Source organism: Pelophylax lessonae (assembly GCF_965119305.1).
Source record: "Pelophylax lessonae genome assembly, chromosome: 8".
Classification (NCBI taxonomy): domain Eukaryota; kingdom Metazoa; phylum Chordata; class Amphibia; order Anura; family Ranidae; genus Pelophylax; species Pelophylax lessonae.
This window is the reverse complement of record NC_138775.1, coordinates 38,527,464-38,547,561: the sequence shown is the minus strand read 5'-3', so window position 1 is coordinate 38,547,561 and position 20,098 is coordinate 38,527,464. Positions and strand designations below refer to the sequence as shown.

The 20,098-nt window shown below is 43.7% G+C and overlaps 1 protein-coding gene across 3 annotated transcripts in view; it reads right to left on the bottom strand.

Annotated features, from left to right (window-relative positions):
• The window catches only part of PDZRN3 (PDZ domain containing ring finger 3), a 386,786-nt gene that overhangs the window by 80,876 nt on the left and 285,812 nt on the right, over window positions 1-20,098 (bottom strand). The window contains exon 1 of one of the 3 annotated variants that reach the window (XM_082265837.1): window positions 2,751-2,987. The exons of the other annotated variants lie outside the window; for them this stretch is intronic. Within the exon in view, the coding sequence (XP_082121963.1) occupies window positions 2,751-2,819 (69 nt within the window). The 5' untranslated portion in view covers window positions 2,820-2,987. Of the gene's footprint in view, window positions 1-2,750; window positions 2,988-20,098 lie in introns of those variants that run through there. 3 annotated transcript variants of the gene reach the window in all.

The window sequence follows — 20,098 nt, the reverse complement described above, 5'->3', positions numbered from 1 at the left end:
CTGACAAGTCGCCCCAGTGTGAACGGGGTCTTAGACCCAATGGTATACACAGAGGAGAATTAAAATAAGAGATCTTGTCAAAACAGAATAACAACTTGGATAACAATATCCAACAATGATAACAATAGACTTGGCCTTTAAAACAGAACCAGTTAAGCCTTGTAGATGGAGTATGCTTGGCTATGTAGTTCCCAATCCTCCTAATACTTTTAAAATATGCTTCTTTCCACCAGTAACCAAATACCAAAACTACATCGCCAGTTAATGCCTTCAGACTTTGAATATCACTATCCCTGGATATTTTTTTATCCTTGGACCAGCTATTTTCTACCAGGGTTGCTCCAAAGGTTGTTAGGGGTTTCTTGGGCAAATTCCTCTAAGAAGAAACCACTGACACAAATTATTTATCTATGTGTAAGTAGTACATTGATGCCACTGACTACCAATGTAAGAAGCATTATATACACTGACTACCAATGTAAGAAACATTATATACACTGACCACCAATGTAAGGAACATTCTTCCCACTGGCAACCGATGTAAGGAGCATTCTTCCCATTGATCACCAATGTATGAACAATTCAGTCTGCTGACCACCAATGTAAGAAGCATTCTTCCCACTGACCACCAATGTAAGAAAAATTCACACCGCTGACCACCATGTAAGGAGCATTGTTCCAACAGTCCACCAATGTAAGAAGAGTTCTTCCCGCTGACCACCACTGTAAGGGGCATTCTCCCCATTGACCACTAATGTTAGAATCATTCTTCTTACTAACCACCGATGTAAGAAGCATTCTTCCTACTAACCACCAATGTAAGAAGCATTATTCCTACTTACCACCAATGTAAGAAGCATTATTCCTACTCACCACCAATGTAAGAAGCATTCTTCCTACTTACCACCAATGTAGGAAGCATTCTCCCTACTTACCACCAATGTAAGAAGCATTCTTCCTACTTACCACCAATGTAAGAAGCATTCTTCCCACTGACCACCACTGTAAGGGGCATTCTTCCCTTTGACCACTAATGTTAGAAGCATTCTTCCTACTGACCACCAATATAAGAAGCATTCTTCCCACTGACCACCAATATAAGAAGCATTCTTCCCACTGACCACCAATATAAGAAGCATTCTTCCCACTGGCCACCAATGCAAGAAGCATTCTTCTAACTGACCCCCAATGTAGGGAGCATTGTTCCACTGGCTACTGATATAAGGAGAATTCTGACCACTGTGCTAAGGCACACTGAGTTGTAGATAAAGTAAATATTGGAAGGACTTCCTTGAAACCTCAAAGCTATTTCAAGGGTTCCTCCTTCTTAGAAAAGTTGAGAAATGCTGCATTGGACAGTAGAAAGCCTCTCCTATTGCTTATTAATAAACAATTGGAATTCCTTTAGACAAAATACATAAACATTCTAATGGAAGTTAGTAATCAGTGTTGGGTAAACCAGAGATCGGATGGATCGGAAATGCAATATACTACAGCCTTAAAAATCATATTGTGCAAAACAAGACCGCACCATAACTGCCAAAATATTACAATGACTGAACCATAATCACCAAAATATTACAATAATGGAACCATAACTGCCAAAATATTACAATGACTGAACCATAACTACCAAATATTACAATGATGGAACCATAACCACCAAAATATTACAATGACTGAACCATAACCACCAAAATATTACAATGACGGAACCATAACTGCCAAAACGTTACAATGACTGAACCATAACTGCCAAAATATTACAATGATGGAACCATAACTGCCAAAATATTACAATGATGGAATCATAACTGCCAAAATATTACAATGATTGAACCATAACCACCAAAATATTACAATAATGGAACCATAACTGCCAAAATATTACAATGATGGAACCATAACTGCCATAATATTACAATGACTGAACCATAACTGCCAAAATATTACAATGACTGAACCATAACCACCAAAATATTACAATGATGGAACCATAACTGCCATAATATTACAATGACTGAACCATAACCACCAAAATATTACAATAACGGAACCATAACTGCCAAAATATTACAATGATGAAACCATAACTGCCAAAATATTACAATGATGGAACCATAACTGCCAAAATATTACAATGATGGAACCATAACTGCCAAAATATGACAATGATGGAACCATAACTGCCAAAATATTACAATGACTGAACCATAACCAACAAATTATTACAATGATGGAACCATAACTGCCATAATATTACAATGACTGAAACATAACCACAAAAATATTACAATGACGGAATCATAACTGCCAAAATATTACAATGACTGAACAATCACAGCCAAAATGTTACAATAAATGAACCATAACTGCCAACATTTTAAAATCTCTTCCACTTTGCTGCACAGAGAGCGGGCACATCCAAACTCATCCTGCACAATGCCATCCCACCACAGAGGTACTTACTAAACTGAAACACAATACTTTATTTTTCAGATTAGCAACTATTAGGACGGTATAAGATTTGGCGCTCACATGAAGCGGAGCAAAAAATGTATAGTACGGCCAGGAGCACGTCAACAAGAAAAATGCCTTCTCCAAATCCAGGGACAGTCCCCAGGACCTTTTGCAGCAATGGCTTTGATATAATGATTGGAAATCGCTGGCAGCGGCGGTTAACCTACCCAGAGGCTGGCAAGAGCAGGCGGCATGAATCGCACATGGAAATAAAAATTTCATGGCATTACCTGGCAAACTTCGTAGAGTAATTTGTATTCCTCATCGGCTTTCCTCAAGCTGCATAGGCTGCATCCCATGTTTGGAGGATGCCTCAGAGGGGACACATGTGTGCGGCCGTCCAGGGGCGAGGAGGCAGAGATCTCGGGAAAAGCAGTCACATTGATGCTGCTCGGCAGTGACAGAAGGCACAGTGTTCCTCTGCGTGTCTCTGTGCTGTATCCTGACGCTGCAGAGCCCTCCCCTCCACAGCCTGGAGTCTGGCTGCTGTGCACTGGTCCAGCACACACACTAAATACTGCTCCTCATGCATATTAATCAGATCTCATTGCCTATTCAGATGAAGCCACCGATACGAAAAGCCAGAAGTGAGCGCCATGACACAACGCATTCCTCTTTTGAACAAGTGGCTTCAGAGCGACACTTAACCAAATGAAATCCTCAAAAGAATTTATCGCTGTTACAAGTGCTGGATGGATAGCTATACCCAGTCTACAGAAGGCAGATTTGTCTGATATGACTGATAGATATGCAATAATAAACAAATGACAAACGGCGGCGACAGAATGGGATGAGTTTTTGGAGAATTTTTTTTTTCCTGCATTCTCAAATAGCAAAATCAGTCTAAAGGGAATGCATAGTATTTATGTAAAGGTACAGTACTTGTTCATTCCATGTGCAGACTGTGCTTCCTGCTTAGTGGGACTTGAATGGTGATTCCTTGCTAAAGGGTCATTTCAACCAAAAGTGTTACATCAGGTTTAGTAGATGATGGCGAGTTAAAGTGGAGGAAAAGCCCCATTCACATCTGCGTAAAGCGGAAACTCGCGTTCCCACTGGTGGTCTTTTTTTTTTTTGCGTGTTTTTCACATGTTAACATGTGTCACGCATAGAGCAGCTCATTTGCTTTAATGGGCTGCCCAGTGTGCAACAAACGTACCAAAGAAGCTCTGTACTATTTTTTTGGAGCGGAGTGTAGAGCGTTTTTTTACTACAAATTGTGGTGTGTTTGTTGCGTGACAAAATACTCAACAAACGTGCACCTGCTACCTGCGCTTAGGGTGCCATTAACATTTAATGGCGACCCAAGTGTGATGCACATTTGCAGCGTGTTTCCAAAATGCATGGCAAAGCACCCCTTTTCTGTGCAGTTTGCTGCGTGATCCCAAATGTAGAGATGTGAACAGGGCCTAAGTGTAACTATTCCTAAAAATGTTCCCTCCTCCCTCCTCCTACCTATCCCACCAAACATAAGTACTTACCTTTTTTTTTAATTCACTCCAGTGCAGTCACGTGTTCCCACAGCTTCGGCTTCCCGGTGTCAGCAAGCAGCTACTGCAGGGGAGAGGAGTGAGCACCGACAAAAGATGAGCAGTGGGAGCCTATGGGTGCCAGAATTCCCAGATGTTGTCGAGTTCTCCCTGAGCTGCAATATCATGTGACTGTACTGGAGAAAATTACCCTTGCTGTAGGGTCCCCCTGTACTATAGGCTATTACCCCTGCATTGTATGAGGAGGAGGCGAGCATGTAACTACAGCTGAAAGTGCCTTAGTGATGGATGATGGAAGTCTACTGGAGCCAAGAATTAGGTAAGTATTAAGCCCCGTACACACGTACTGATCGTCGGCCGAACGATCGGCCGTCTTTTGTCCAGGGCTGTCGTGTCTGTTGAAAACAGCAAAAGACTGCACACGAATTTTGTCGGCCAACAACAGCCGACTGCAGAAGTGATGTCATGTGATGGTTCACTTTCCTTGTGTTTTTTCTTTTCTGAGCATGCCCAGTCTTGCTAATCTGCTGTCTGTAGGCCGAAATCTGTACTGACTGGTGAACAATTGGCCGTTCTGGTGTTGGCCAACAAAAAATTTAATGCCTGCACGACAGATTATGTTCGGCCGAAAATGTGCTGTCGGCTGTCGGAAGCATCATACTAACAAGCCTACAATCGGCCGATCGGTTGTCGGCCGAATATTTACGGCCGACAATCGGTACGTGTGTACGCGGCTTTACTCTTACTCCAGTACCTACAAGACTTAACAAGCATTTAACCCTTGCAGGGTGGGGGGGGAGGTGCACTCCCATCGTGTGGTGCACTCCCACTGTGCGGTGCACTCCCATCGTGTGTTGTACTCCCACTGTGTGATGCACTCCCATCGTGTGGTGTACTCCCACTGTGTGATGCACTCCCATCCTGCGGTATTCTCCTACTTTGCAGTGCACTACTATTGTGCGGTGCACTCCCACTGTGCGGTGACTGTGCGGTGCACTCCCATCATGCTCCTAAATATGAACATTCAGCGCATTTAGCAAAGAAGGGACCAAGGAGGAAGAACAGGGCCCCGCTGGTGGCTCCTATGTCAGGGAGAAACATTGCATGCTATTTATCGGTAATTTTACTTATTAAGTCCCTTTCACACGGCCAGGTAGCTGCAGCCACTGGATCCCTGCAACAAGAATCCACCAATTTTTGCTGCTGGAATGACCGGGTTATGTGATCAGCACCTCCACCCAGGATGGACATCTGTCCCTAACCGCAGCTATCTCCTCTGTGTGAAGCGCAGGAATCCGGAGGCTGCAGCTACCTGGTCATGTGAGAGGAGCCTAAAGCCCCGTACACACGTACCGATGGTCGGCTTACAAATGTTCCTCTTTTCTCCCCGGGATGTCGGTGTCTGCTGAAAAGTGCAAAGACAGCACAAGGACAGCACAAGAATTTTGTCCGCCGACTGCAGAAGTGATGTCATGTAATGGTTAACTTTCCCTGTGTTTTCTATTTTCTGAGCATGCCCAGTCTTGCAAATCTGCGGTCTGTCGGCCGAATTGTGTACTGACAGGCGAACAATCGTCCGTTCTGGTGTCGGCATACAAATATTTTCATGTTTGCACGAAAGACTTTTGTCCGCGGATTGTGCGCAGACATCTGTCGGAGGCACCATACTAACACGCGTACAATCGGCAGATCCTTCGTCCACCGACGTTTGTATGCCGACGATCGGTACGTGTGTACGGGCCTTTAGGCAAATAATCTTGGGACACATAAACTTTTGGCAGCAACAAAAAATTCACCAGAAAAAGGAAGTGATCACACAGAAATATGTAAACGCAGCAGCTACTGGACCCAACCGGACCACCACGAGACCCAAAACAGGGGCTGCGGCCATGGTGCAGGGGCTGCAGGGCATGGTACAGGAGATACAGGGCTGCGGGCATAGTACAGGAGATGCAGTGCTGCGGGCATGGTACAGGGGGTGCATTGTGATGTAAGGAAAGGTGGGTGACTCTTGACTTCTGATGGTGGGGGGTTCTTGACATCCCATGTAAGGGTTTAAGGGGGCATGGGGTGCTCTGGACATCTAATCTTACAGATATAACCGGCCCTTTCAGGGCAACCAAAATGCTGATGCGGCCCACAATGAAATTGAGTTTGAACCTGCCCTAGATGTTTAACCCCTTCCCAGCCAGTGTCATTAGTACAGTGACAGTGCATATTTTAAGCACTGATTACTGTAGTAATGTCACTGGTACCCCCAAAAATGTCAGGTGTCCGACCTGTCTGTCACAATGTCGCAGTCTCGCTAAAAATCGCTGATTGTCGCCATTACTAGTAAAATAAATAAAAATTACATAAATCTTCTAGTTTGCTACAAAGGTTTGTAGGTTCCCACAGAGTGTCAGAAGTGTCGGTCAGCGTCAGATTGTCCGCCGTAATATCGCAGATTTGCTATAGGTCACTGATTGCCGCCATTACTAGTATAAAAAATAAATAAATAAAAATTCCAGTATAAATATCATAGTTTGTAGAAGCTTTTGCACAAACCAATACTCTGGTTGGGATTTTTTTAACCAAAAATATGTAGCAAAATACATATTGGCCTTAATTCTAAAGAAATTTAATTTTTATAAATTTTTTATTGGATATGTTTTATAGCAGAGAATTTTTCGGTCTTTTTTTTTTTAATAGCAAAAAATAAAAACCCAGGAGGTGATCAAATACCACCAAAATAAAGCTGTATTTGTGGAAAATAATGATATAAATTTTGTTTTGCATGACTGCACATTAGGGTTGCCACCTCATCCGTTTAAACCAGGACACACATTAATTACACAGGTTCTGTGGCTGATTAAGGTGGTAATTAAACTCACTTAGTGCATTATATCAGCCTCAGAACCTGTGTAATTATGTGTCCTGATTTACAGGAATGAGGTGGCAACTCTAGGGCACAAATGTCAGCTAAAGTAGCGCAGTGCTGTATTGCAAAAAAATGGCCTGCTCATGAAGGGTATAAAATCTTCCAGAGGTCAAGTGGTTAACCTAAACCTGACCCCAAAGCTTAGTCTTACCCAATCCTACCATGAATCCCTCCTTTAACATCAACTGGCTCTTAAAATTAACCCTTAACCTAATCTCCTAACCCTAAGCCTGATGATTAGCTCAGTCAAAAGGATTACTACAAAATTACAAATTGGTAGTCTCTCTTTAATATTCTTACCATAATTACAACAAATGCCATGTGCTAAACCCTCTGTATCTACAATACCATATTATACTTTGAAAAGCCCTTGATTCTATTCAAAACAGTTTTAAATGAACCTGCCAAATTGATTGATTCTTCCAATCGATCTTGGCTGGTGGTTGTGCCAGGGTCCCATAATTCTCAGATACCACTATGCTGTTGGAATACATATACGGTAACTGTTTATTGTTGAAAAATAATTTAGCTTATATTTTGCCTTTCATGGCTCCTTCCTCCCTCTTATCAACATGCTAATGACATTTTTTAATAAAAACACTCTTTTTTGCATTACTTACTAGTGATCGACCGATTTCGGTTTTTCGTTGCCGATACCGATATTTTGCCCATTGCATATCGGTATCAGCCGATGTTTTCGTACATTTGAAAAAAATGTTTTCTTTTTATCACTTGACAGGTACTCCTGTGGAGGGATCTGGGGGTCTAAAAGACCCCAAACCCCTCATCTGCACTTAAAAGCATTCAAAATGCCAAGTTTGGCTGTTTTGAATGCTGTCACGTGTAGGGTAGCCTATTCGTTCTAACAGGTTGCCCTACAGGTGAGAAACCAAAAACAGAAGTCTCTGACTCTTTCCCAAACTGGGTCACACCAAACCACATGATGTTGCATTTCCTATAGCTTGGTTTAACCCTAAAGGTACTACCAAGCATGGGAGCAATCCCTTGCATTTTAACACGTTCCCTTGCATTATGTGTAGGGCAGCTCATTAATTCCAACAGGTTGCCCTACAGGTGAGAAAAAGAAAATAGAAGTACCTGACTCTTTTCCAAAATTGGTCCCACCAAACCACATGGTGTTGTGGGTCCTATAGCTTGGTTCAACCCTACAGGTGCAACCAAGCATGGGCGCATTCCCATGTATTTTCACACGTTCCCTTGTGTCATGTGTAGGGCAGCCCATTCACTTCATCAGGTTGCCCTACAGGTGAGAAACAGAAAACAGAAGTCCCTGACTCATTCCCAAAATGGGTCACACCAAACCACATGGTGCTGTGGGTCCTATAGCTTGGTTCAACTCTACAGGTGCAACCAAGCATGGGCGCATCCCCATGTGTTTTCACACGTTCCTTTGCGTCATGTGCAGGGCAGCCCATTCATTGCATCAGGTTGCCCTACAGGTGAGAAACAGGAAACAGAGGTCCTTGACTCTTTTCCAAAAATGGACTACACCAAACCACATGGTGCTGCGGGCCCCTAGGGCTTGGTTCAAACTTACAGATGCAACCAAGCATGGGTGAATTCCTGCGTGTTTTTCACATGTTCCTTTGCGTCACATGTAGGGCAGCCCATTAATTTTAAAAGGTTGCCCTACAGGTGAGAAACACAAAACAGGAGTTTCCCAAAAATGGGCAACACTAAACCACATGGTGCTGCGGCACCATGTGGTTTGGTATGCAAGCACACATTTGCAGATGTGTGGGTTGTGCCGTTTTCAATTAATGGCACCGCTGCGCATCAGCTAAAAGGCAGCACATCTCTCTGTGTGTCAGGAAAGCGCACAAATTTGCGCCGGTTTTCGACACACACAAATCTGAACCAAGGCTAAGAGTTCTTCACTATCCCTGTTTGACTTTTTGAAAAGGGGAACACTGGAGCCCATGGGAGAGTTAAGAAGCCACTAAGGCATTCAACCCGCAATCGCCTACCCAAAGCAGAAATGGCAGTTCTCTATGGACTAACCCTCCAATAGTACGTCTGTGAAATTCACTGTAGGTGACCACCCAAGACCCCGATCCCCTCTAAAGGTTAACACTGATGTCCATTCTCTGGTACTGTTACCCAACAGCAGCAAAGGACAAGCAGAATGTCAGCGAGGTCTCCATTGTCTACAAGTGAACTTTTAACCTGCCTTTCAGGAAAAAAAATGCCGGTCAGGAATTCTCAGTCCAATCTAATTTAACCCTGCCTTTTCTCCTCAATCTTCTTAATCCCTCACTGGGAGCCGCTACACGGCGCTAAATGAGTCATTTACCAGCAAAAATGGATGTTTGTTGGCCAGTTAAAACCTCCAGCTATTGTTCAGCTTTAATGCACCGCTAATGCAATTACCGCAGCACAAGAGCATATTTTAAAGGTGCACGATAAGGCTTGTACTATACATCTCTCTGCTATTAGCGAGACCAGCGGGGGGCTGAAACGTGACGGGGGGAAGAAAGGAAGCAACAAGGAATACAACAATACACAGAAGAGTATGGATTGATGGCAAACTAAAAAGGATTTTTATTGACTCTACACTTTAAATAATTAATAAAAATAAACTAAAAATCCTTTTATTACTTGACTTTTATGGTTTTCTTTCTTTTACTTTGTTGCTTCATATTTTCATTATTGTATTTTAGATTCAGATAATAGTAGGTGTAATCATTATTCCTACAGAACTGCTGGAATAGTAAAAAAACAGCAGATCACAAATTGACATGTGGCAGCACTCATACGTCTATTTCCCAAAACGACCTCTGGATATGACGCTGAGCACGTGCACTCAACTTCATTGGTCGACCATGGCGAGGCCTGTTCTGAGTGGAACCTGTCCTGTTAAACTGCTGTATAGTCTTGGCCACCATGCTGCAGCTCAGTTTCAGGGTCTTGGCAATCTTCTTATAGCCTAGGCCAGTGATGGCGAACCTTGGCATCCCAGATGGTTTGGAACTACATTTTCCATGATGTCCATGTTCTCTGCAGTGTAGTTAGGCATCATGGGAAATGTAGTTCCAAAACATCTGGGATGCCAAGGTTCCCCATCAGTGGCCTAGGCCATCTTTATGTAGAGCAACAATTCTTTTTTACAGATCCTCAGACAGTTCTTTGCCATAAGGTGCCATGTTGAACTTGGCACCTACAGTGACCAGTATGAGAGAGTGAGAGTGATAACACCAAATTTAACACACCTGCTTCCCATTCACACCTGAGACCTTGTAACACTAATGAGTCACATGACACCGGGGAGGGAAAATGGCTAATTGGGCACAATTTGAACATTTTCACATAGGCCCCTTTCACACATTTCATCAGTTCAGTCACATCAAAATGGATGAAGTATTGATCCATTTTTCATCAGTTTTTTTACATCCACTACCAATGCAAAAACGGGTGAAAAATGGACCGTTTGTCAGATTACACCTTTTTTTCGTCCAATCCGTTTTTTTGATGGAGGAAAAATTGGGCTTTCATCCATTCAAAAAATGGATATTGACGGAAGCAGATAAAAACGGATGTGAACGGATGATCATCCGTTGTCATCAGTTTTTCCATAGGAATGCATTGATGTCCGGTTTTCATCCATCAACGCATGTGTGAAAGGGGCTTTAGGGGTGTACTCACTTTTGTTGCCAGCGGTTTAGACATTAATGGCTGTGTGTTGAGTTATTTTGAGGGGACAGCAAATTTACACTGTTATACAAGCTGTACACTCACTACTTTACATTGTAGCAAAGTGTCATTTCTTCAGTGATGTCACATGAAAAGATGTAATAAATATTAACAAAAATGTGAGGGGTGTACTCACTTGTGAGATGCTGTATATATATATATATATATATACATTATTACATTTCTACTTTGGTGTGGGTCCTTTTTAATGTATACAGTATAGATGAACAGCAACGATCCTCCTCCTCTTCTAGGGTCCCTCTTCTGCTCTCCTGGCTCCTCCCTCCCTTTGAGTGCCCCCAAAGCAAGCAGCACGCTATGGGGGCACCCGAGCCGAGTCACAGCCCTGTGTATCTATTCAGGCACGGAGCTGCGGCCTGGCCCTGCCCCTCTCTCTCCTCATTGGCTAACTAACTTTGATTGACAGCAGCGGGAGCCAGTGGCACTGCTGCTTTGTCTTAGCCAATGAGGAGGGGAGTCCCAGACGGCTGAGAGAGTCGTGGACATCGCTGGATCGAGAGGGAGCTCAGGTAGGCATGGGGGGGGGGCTGAGGAAGGCCGCTGCACACAGAAGGCTTTTTATCTTAATGCAAAGAATACATTAAGATAAAATACTATCAACATACTTTACAACCACTTTAAGCCTGGTACACACAAGCCGAATATCAGGCGGTTCTACAGGTTCAACCGGCCAACATTCAGCCTTTGTGTACACCAGCCTGCCAAATGGGCATGCTGGTAAGCCAGCATCCAATCAGCGCTGGCAGCCAACGGCTGTGAACGCTGACCTGTGTGTTCTGGTGAGGGGGCAGCCTCCCTGCCAGAACACAATAGCTTAGCGGGGTGATCGCTGTACTAACATCAGAATATTAGTACAAGGAGCTCCTCCCGAGCTCCTCTGTTTTGTTTTTTTTCGTTCAGCCTGCTGGGGTGAATGAAAAAAATAAACAAATAGTGTTTACCAAGCGTGTGTACCAAATAGTGTGTACATATATCCAATGAAGTGACTGGCTACAAGTGATACACAGAGATGAAACAAATTCTCCAGCAAGTTGTACCTATTTATCTGCAACCATCTCTCCTCTACTTTCATTCAAAGTCTATAATTTACACAACATATGACTGATCATCATCTGAGTGTAATCTGAGATCTGAATGGAGGGAATTGACACCCCCCTCTACACAGTCTCATAGGGTAACATGCACAGCCGAGGCTGTCAATCACAGGCTGTGTGCTGGAGCTCCCCTCCTTAGTTCCCCTGGATCCCTAGGAGTTGGCATAACCTGTCAGCGAAGATAGACGAGGAAGGAGGCATCACACTAGATGCTTTGGATTCAGACAAGTACACAATATAGAGGGATATGCTTTGTTCATTTTTGCCAGAGATTTACAACCATTTTAATGGTCCATTAAAATAGCACCTCTTCTCTGTATAGGTGGAAGATAGACTTAGGAAACCTGTCATAGACTGCCAATGCAGTGCCTTCTTCAGAAAAATGTTGGGTAATTGCTCGCCATGCCAATCCTCTGGCTTCAACTCTGGGGGTCTGACTCCAAAACAAACAGGTAGATTGGGAGTTCTGAATTCATCTGCTGCATAGGCTTGAAATGTATTGAAGCCACAGGATTAGCATGATAGTAAGGCACCCAATATTTTATAAGGAGGTCAACAATGGTAGCCCACTTACTTTGCCCATAATGGATTCCTGTTTAAAAAAGCACAACCAGGACTGTGAACAATAGTAAAAAAAAAAAAAATCTGAATAAAAAAATAATAGTATTAAAGCAAAACGTGCTGCTGAAAAATAACAAACACTGGCAACTAATACTATCCTATATGCAAAATCTATTGCATTCTATTCATGATCACATAGCAAATAATGCTACTAAACGATCTGCAGAAGGAAAAGAAAGGAAATGGACTGCAGCTCCACCTGCTGGTCCAAGGAGGTACAGCAGGGGCTCTCTAAGCCTGGTCTTACTAATGAAGAGAAGAGCCAGCTTCTATAAGAAAACTGGACATGTAGTCAAGAAAAATTCTACTGCAGACTTCAATTTTGTATATAGTGAAGAAGGATTAGAACCCCTGCCAGGTTCTTATTTCTGTCTGTGCCCTGATTAGGGAGATTCACTCTATTTGACCTGTTAATCAGTATTGAGAATGATTCAGAGAAAGCTAAAACAGCAGTCTAGTTCATGCATGTATTCTATTATATGTTCAAATTAAAGAATTTGTCAACCCAAACTTTCCTATTTCTGATAAGTGCCTGCTGCTCTATGTACTTGTATCAAAAAGTATCCTGATCTCTTTGTATTGCTTCATTTGTGTGAAATTCCTGGTGTTCCTGCCAGTCCTTCTGCTTTCCTATTAAAAACTGACCACACTAGGCAGGAGAACACAGTGTGGTCAGTTTTCTAGCTGTGCTGGAAACACAGTGTGCTCTCCTCCAATGATCAGACTTGTCCTGACATCCTCTACCTCCACACAGTCATTCACTAGGCAGATCAGTGTACTGCTGCTTCTCCTCGCCTAGCCCTCTAAGACCCTTAGGCCCCTTTCAAACAGGGCGGATCGGCCTGTTCAGTGGGGGGTCTGTCTACTGATCCCTGCTGACCAGGCAGATGACAGGTCTGTGTCTGCTCTGCTGATTTAGAGTGGACACAGACATAGCCCGCTGTTCTCTATGGGCTGTCAGATGGAAATGGACCACCTGTCCGTCTCCATCTGACTGTCATCTGTCTGTTTTTAGAGGACAGGATCAGATCGGATGTCGGCGGGTATCAGCGACACCCGCAGCTCCATAGAGAGCAATGGATGGTCCGATCAAGTCCAACTGAAAAACTGGCAGGCGGATCTGATCAGTTCATCAGTGAGAAAGGGGCCATATGTAGCTGAGAACAGAGGGAATGTGATCACTTATAATAAAAAGAGAAAAAAAAAAAGGTATAATAATTTTTATAGCTATATACAAATGTTTTCTCTTTCATTTCTATTTTAAACTGAACAGGTTGTTTTACAAGGCGAGGTTTCACATACACCTAAAGTGATACTAAAGTCTGTTTTTTTTTTTTTTTGCTTAAAAATAACAAACATGTTCTACTTACCTGCTCTGTGCAGTTGGTTTTGCACAAAATGGCCTGGATCCACTTCTCGGGTCCCTCTTCGGTGTTCCTGGCCCCTTCCTCCTGACAAATGCCCCCACAGCAAGTGGCTTTCTATGGGGGGCACCTGAGCTGCAGCTCCATATCAGACATGGAGTCCAGGCTAGACCCCCTCCCCTCTCTCTCCTCATTGGCTCACTGGCCCTCCACTACTGTTTTAGCCAATATAGAGGGGAGTCCCAGACAGCTGAGACAGTTATAGTCAGGGCCAGATTGAGAGGGGGCTCAGGTAAGTATTAGGGGGTACTGGGGTGGCTACAGCACACAGAAGGCTTTTTATCTTAAAGCACAGAATGCATTAAAGAGGAAGTAAACCCTCCTCTGCAAGTTGTACCTATAGGCAAGCCTATGATAAGGCTTACATATAGGTACTGTAAATATCTTCTAAACATGTACCGGAGATATTTACCTTAAATGCAGCCAGTGACATCACTGGCGCATGCGCTCTGAAGGAACGGCCTTCAGAGCCCCGTGCCGTGACCGTCGGCTCCATGCGCAGGAGTGACGTAATCGCGGGTCCAGCCAATCAGATGGCTGGATGCCGCGAACCCAGAAGAAGGGTGACAGAACATGTCACCCATGGGAGAAGTGAGCGGTTGGCCCTTCGGGGCTTCGTTCTTAGGTAAGTATTTCATAATGAGCTAATGTGTTTTTCTTTCAGGTGTACTTTTTGAAAAAAAATAAAAAATTCTGAGGTTTACAACCTCTTTAAGATAAAAAAAACCTTCTGACTTTACAACCACTTTAAGCCTGGTACACTCGGGCCGAATATCAGCCGGTTCCACAGAAACTGCCAGCATTCAGCCTTTTTGTACATCAGCCTGCCGTTTGGGCATGCTGGAAAGCCAGCATCCACTCAGCGCTGGCAGTCAATAGTTGCGAACGTTGACCTGTGTATTCTGGTGAAGATTGCTGTACTAACATCGGAAAGTTAGTACAGTGACCTCCTCTGTTTTTCTTTTCATTCAGACTCAGAGCCCAGTCTAGGCCCCCTCCTCTTCCCTCTCTCTCCTCATTGGCTCACTGACTTTGATTGACAGCAGCAGGAGCCAATGGTGCACCACTGCTGTCTCAGCCAATGAGGAGGGGAGTCCCAGACAGCCGAGTCTCTCCTTCAACATCGCTGGATAGAGATAGGCTCAGGTAAGTATTAGGGGGGCTGCTGCACACAGAAGTGCATAGAATGCGTTAAGATAAAAAAAAACTTCTGCCTTTACAATCATTTTAAGCTTACCAGCTTTATGACAGACTAAATTTAACTGGTAAAACCTTGCTGGGAAACTTTTGGCAGTGGACTGTTGGATTGAAGCAGGATTGGGACGTCTATGGCCAACCCTGGATTGTAGGACAGCAGGTTATCCTTCCAATAGGCATTAGCCCCCCTTTTCTCTACTGTATTCTCCTGGTGACGCCATACCCTTCCCTCTGCAGTTTAAATACAACACGGCTGCGATTTCACAAGCTTATTAAGATCAGATAGGCTTTAATAGGCCCAATAAAGCAAACCGAGTATGAAAATTTAATTTTGAAAATGTGGAAGCTTAATTAATTATGTATCAGAGAAATTAATTCTTCACACCATTTAATACATACCGGCTGATTTATCAGATCTGAATATTTGGATTCTCTGACAGCTGGAAATATAAAAGCACAAAAAGCAAATTGCGATTTAATTGGATCAGGCTCGGGTCTAATAGCTGCAATGTTTGCTCCAGTGACTCCACCTTTTCATCCATTGTTAATTAATTAAAGGAGAACTCTAATGTTCTATTATAACGTCAGAGAAACTGCAACTTTTTTTTTGTGAGTGAATAGTGGATGCAGACATTGTGCGTCCGGGTCCATTCACATGCCCATTAGAACCTGTCAAAGTCTGAGCTATATGTGAGTCCATCCACCAACTTTATCTCCATTACCAAAAACAGGCCACCTGCATGCAGATCCACTCTTCTTGGAATGGATTAACAACCAGATCATCGTGCCGTAGGGGCCAATGTGCCAGTGTGAATGACTGGGTGCCGCAATCTTGGATGTCTTGTCAGCAGCCCTGGCAGTGTCTCATGTATTTCCCTTTGCTCCTTCCTTGCAGTTACATAAATGGATATGTAGAGAAGTGAGGGGAGAGGCAGAGGAACTGAGCCAGCGCAGACAGTACTTAGACCAGGGGTCTTCAATCTATGGCCCTCTAGTTGTTCAGAAACTACAATTCCCATCATGACTAGCCCTGTCTGTGAATGTCAGAGTTTTACAGTGCCTCATGGGACTTGTAGTTCTGCAACAGCTGGAGGGCCGTAGTTTGAAGATCCCTGACTTAGACACTCACAGAAGAGGAGAAGCATTTAATGAGCAAGGAGGAAGGGGGTTGTGCTAGGGATCTAATTTTTCTGGAGTAGTCAAATTTTCCAGCAAATTCAGAAGCACATTGCAAGTGAATAAAAACATGTTTCAGAAAGCAAAAACATTAGATTTTTCTGTGCATTTACCTTCAAGTTTTTACATTGGTGACAGGGTCTCTTTCAGAGATAAGCCAGCATTGCAGATGAACGGGTACCCTCAGTTGATGGGCATACATGGTAATGTGATCACTGGCCAATAGACAAGCCTGGTCAGACCTCTCTAGAGCAAGCTAATCTAACTAGAAACAATAGAGACTAGATAAGGTCTAGGTGATAGCCCAATCTATGCAAGATTGGTCCTCTAGAGCAGTGGTCCTCAACCCTGGCCCTCAGGGCCCACTAACAGGCCAGGTTTGCAAGATAACTTAAATACATCCCAGGTGATATCATTTGCTGCTCAGTGATTGCACTACTCTAGTCTACTCTAGTAGATAGTGCCTGCATGGATCTGGGTTCCACGCTACTTGGCAGAGCCAGCGACATGACACCAATGATCTTTATAGCTTTTTTTAGGGGTGACATCCTTCCAACTGACCACCCATGTAATAGGCATTCTTTACACTGACAACCAATGTAAGGAGAATTCTTCCAACTGACCACCAATGTAAGAAGCATTCTTTACACTAACAACCAATGTAAGGAGAATTCTTCCTACTGACCACCAATGTAAGAGGCATTCTTTACACTAACAACCAATGTAAGGAGAATTCTTCCCACTGACCGGACCACCAATGTAAGGAGAATTCTTTCCAGTTCCCATTGACCACCGTTTTAAGGGATATTTTTACCACTGACCACCAATGTAAGGAACATTCTTCCTAAGGACCACCAATGTAAGGGACGTTCTTTCCACTGACCCCCCCAAAAATAACTTTAGCAGGGTTTCTCTGGCACTTTAAAACTATTTCAAGGTTTACCCATCATTGATGCCAGTGGGAAAAATAGTGGTCCATCCTTCGTGCCAGTGGGAGGTCTAGTATCTCATCATTGGTGTCAGTGGGAGGAATAGTGCTCCATCATTGGTGTCAGTAAAAGGAATAGAGTCCCATTGTTGGTGTCAGGGGAAGGAATAGTGCCCTATTGTTGGGGTCAGTAGGAGGAACAGTGCATCATTGTTGGTGTCTGTAGAGTAGAGGGTCTCCAAACGTTCTATACTAAGGGTTAAATAACTGTTTTCAGACTTTAGGTGGCCAGACTGTGGCCACGATGTATAGACATTGCCTCAGTCTTGGTGGTCAGTGGGAGTAAAAAAAAAACTACAAAGCATCTAAGCTCAGTAGGAGGGGGAATAGTCCCCAATCACTGGTATAAGTTGTCCCAGCGCTGGTGTCAGTGGGAGGAATAGTGCTCCATCGTTGGTGTCAGTAGGAGCTATAGCACCCTATCATTAATGTCAGTGGGAGAAATAGTGCTTCAGCCTTGGTGTCAGTGGGTGGCATAGCACCCTATCATTAATGTCAGTGGGAGGAATGGTGCCTCAGCCTTGGTGTCAGTGGGAGGCATAGCACCCTATCATTAGTGTCAGTGGGAGGAATAGTGGGAAACTCCATGATTGGTGTCAGTAACAGGAATAGAGCCCCATTGTTGGTGTCAGCAGAATGAATAGTGCCCCATTGTTGGTGTCTGTAGGAGATATAGTGCCCCATCATTGGTGTCAGTGGAAGGAATGGAGCCTTATTGTTGGTGTTAGTAGGAGGAATAGAACCCCATTGTTGGTGTCAGTAGGAGGAATAGTGCCCCATTATTGGTGTCAGTGGAAGGAATGGTGCCTTATTGTTGATGTCAGTAGGAGGAATAGTACCACATTGATGGTGTCAGTAGGAGGAATAGTGCCCCATTATTGGTGTCAGTGGAAGGAATGGTGCCTTATTGTTGGTGTCAGTAGGAGGAATAGTACCACATTGTTGGTGTCAGTAGGAGGAATAGTGCCCCATTATTGGTGTCAGTGGAAGGAATGGTGCCTTATTGTTGGTGTCAGTAGGAGGAATAGTACCACATTGTTGGTGTCAGTAGGAGGAATAGTGCCCCATTATTGGTGTCAGTGGAAGGAATGGTGCCTTATTGTTGGTGTCAGTAGGAGGAATAGTACCACATTGTTGGTGTCAGTTTGAGGAATAGTGCCTTCTATGAGTGGGGGGGGAAAGTACTCCAAGGGCTGGATAAGGGCAAGCAAAAGGCCGCATTTTAGCCTTAGGCTTGCAGTTCGAAGAACACTGCTTGAGAGTGAAAAGATTGAGAAAGGCCGGTGGGACATCAAATTGTCCAAGATCATATGTCCGCAGCCTGCTTTACTATGTTACAATTGTTTCCCTCTATCGCTACTTTGTAACAATACAAATTAATTTATTTTCTTTCTTCTGGCGAGCTACATTTTACATCTGCAAGGCAACACAACTGTTCATACAGTGAATATTAAATATACCTGTTTTACAAGTCAGTTAAAAGACTACAATACCACCCACACTGAGGCAGACACAGTTATAATAACACGAAGGTTTTAATGGTCTCCAGAAGCCCTGATCAGAAATCCTTTGAAATGTAATTTTTTTTCTTGCCACATTCAGAATATGCCAGAGAGAACATCTAATTAATGCTTAAAATATGCACCTTTTCTTTCGGGGGGCTGCTAACGAGTAAAAACTCTGTGTAATGTTGTAATTGGGCTTGTCAAAAAAAAAAAAGAGAGCGAGAGAAAGGACACAGAGACAGAAGGCAGGGCAGTGTCAGGGGACCCGGGGTGACATGTCATCTTCTAATTAACTAAGTGTTCCTTTAAACTGTCAAAGTCAAGCAGACCCCTCGCTCTGCCTTTTATAAATATTCATGGGGCACAGCCTGCGACTTCTGATTGCGATCCCGGAGGTTCGAGCAGAACATGTGTCTGCGACTGTGCACAGGGAGAGAGAAGTCGTCTTGGATGGTGTTTAAATACTGTCCTTCCTCCCAGGGTGCTTATTGATTTCCAAATTATTAAATACTTTGCCTGTATTGAAAAAATAATTATTTCCCTGTTGCCATTGGATGCAAATTTATTCCTGCTTTCCCAACAAAAGTCAGAGAAAACTGTCCCTGCGCCCCCAATTTGGAATAAACAAAGAGGTATAAGTTTACTATGCAGAAACCAATAATGTGTAAAATAACTACTGTAAAAAGTCTTTGGCTATTTTCACAGGGATCTCACCAAGGCACGAGCAAACTTGTGCGATTTTGCATACGTTCATGAAACGTGCAGTGCCATTAATTGCTAATGGAACCCCTAATGTGGCACAAAAAAAACACACTTTTACTGTGAAATAACTATCTGTTTTAGTGACCACTAGGTCCGAGACAGAATCTACTGGGCAATCAAAAATTTGACAGTTGTTACAGCACCAGGAGGTGGACGCCTACAATTGGGACACCTGTCATGGCAGCCTTCCTCAACCTTTTTATCTTAGAGGAACCCTTGAAATATAATGTTTGGGTCCTAGGGAATCCCTGCTAACAGGTACTGTATCTCGTTGTCAGATCTAGGGGGGGCGTCGCCCCCCCCCCTCCCCCCAGATTTCAGTTGCGCCCCACCCCCGCTGTTGTGCCGATCTCATATCCCTGCACATAACACAGCCTGAGAACAAGCAGCAAGATCTCCTCCTCCCCACACAGCACACACTGTAGCTGAAATCTGATTCCCCTACACACAGCTACGATCTGCACAGTGTATAGCTGGCTACTGCATCTGTGCTGCGTTCTGACCGACCAGGAAATTTCACTGGTCAGAACTGCAACATAGCAGCAAGCTATACACTGCGCAGATCATAGCTGTGTGTAGGGGAATCTGATTTCAGCTACAGTGTGTGCTGTGTGGGGAGGAGAAGATCTTGCTGCCTTTGGTCAGACTGTGTACCATGCAGAGATGGGA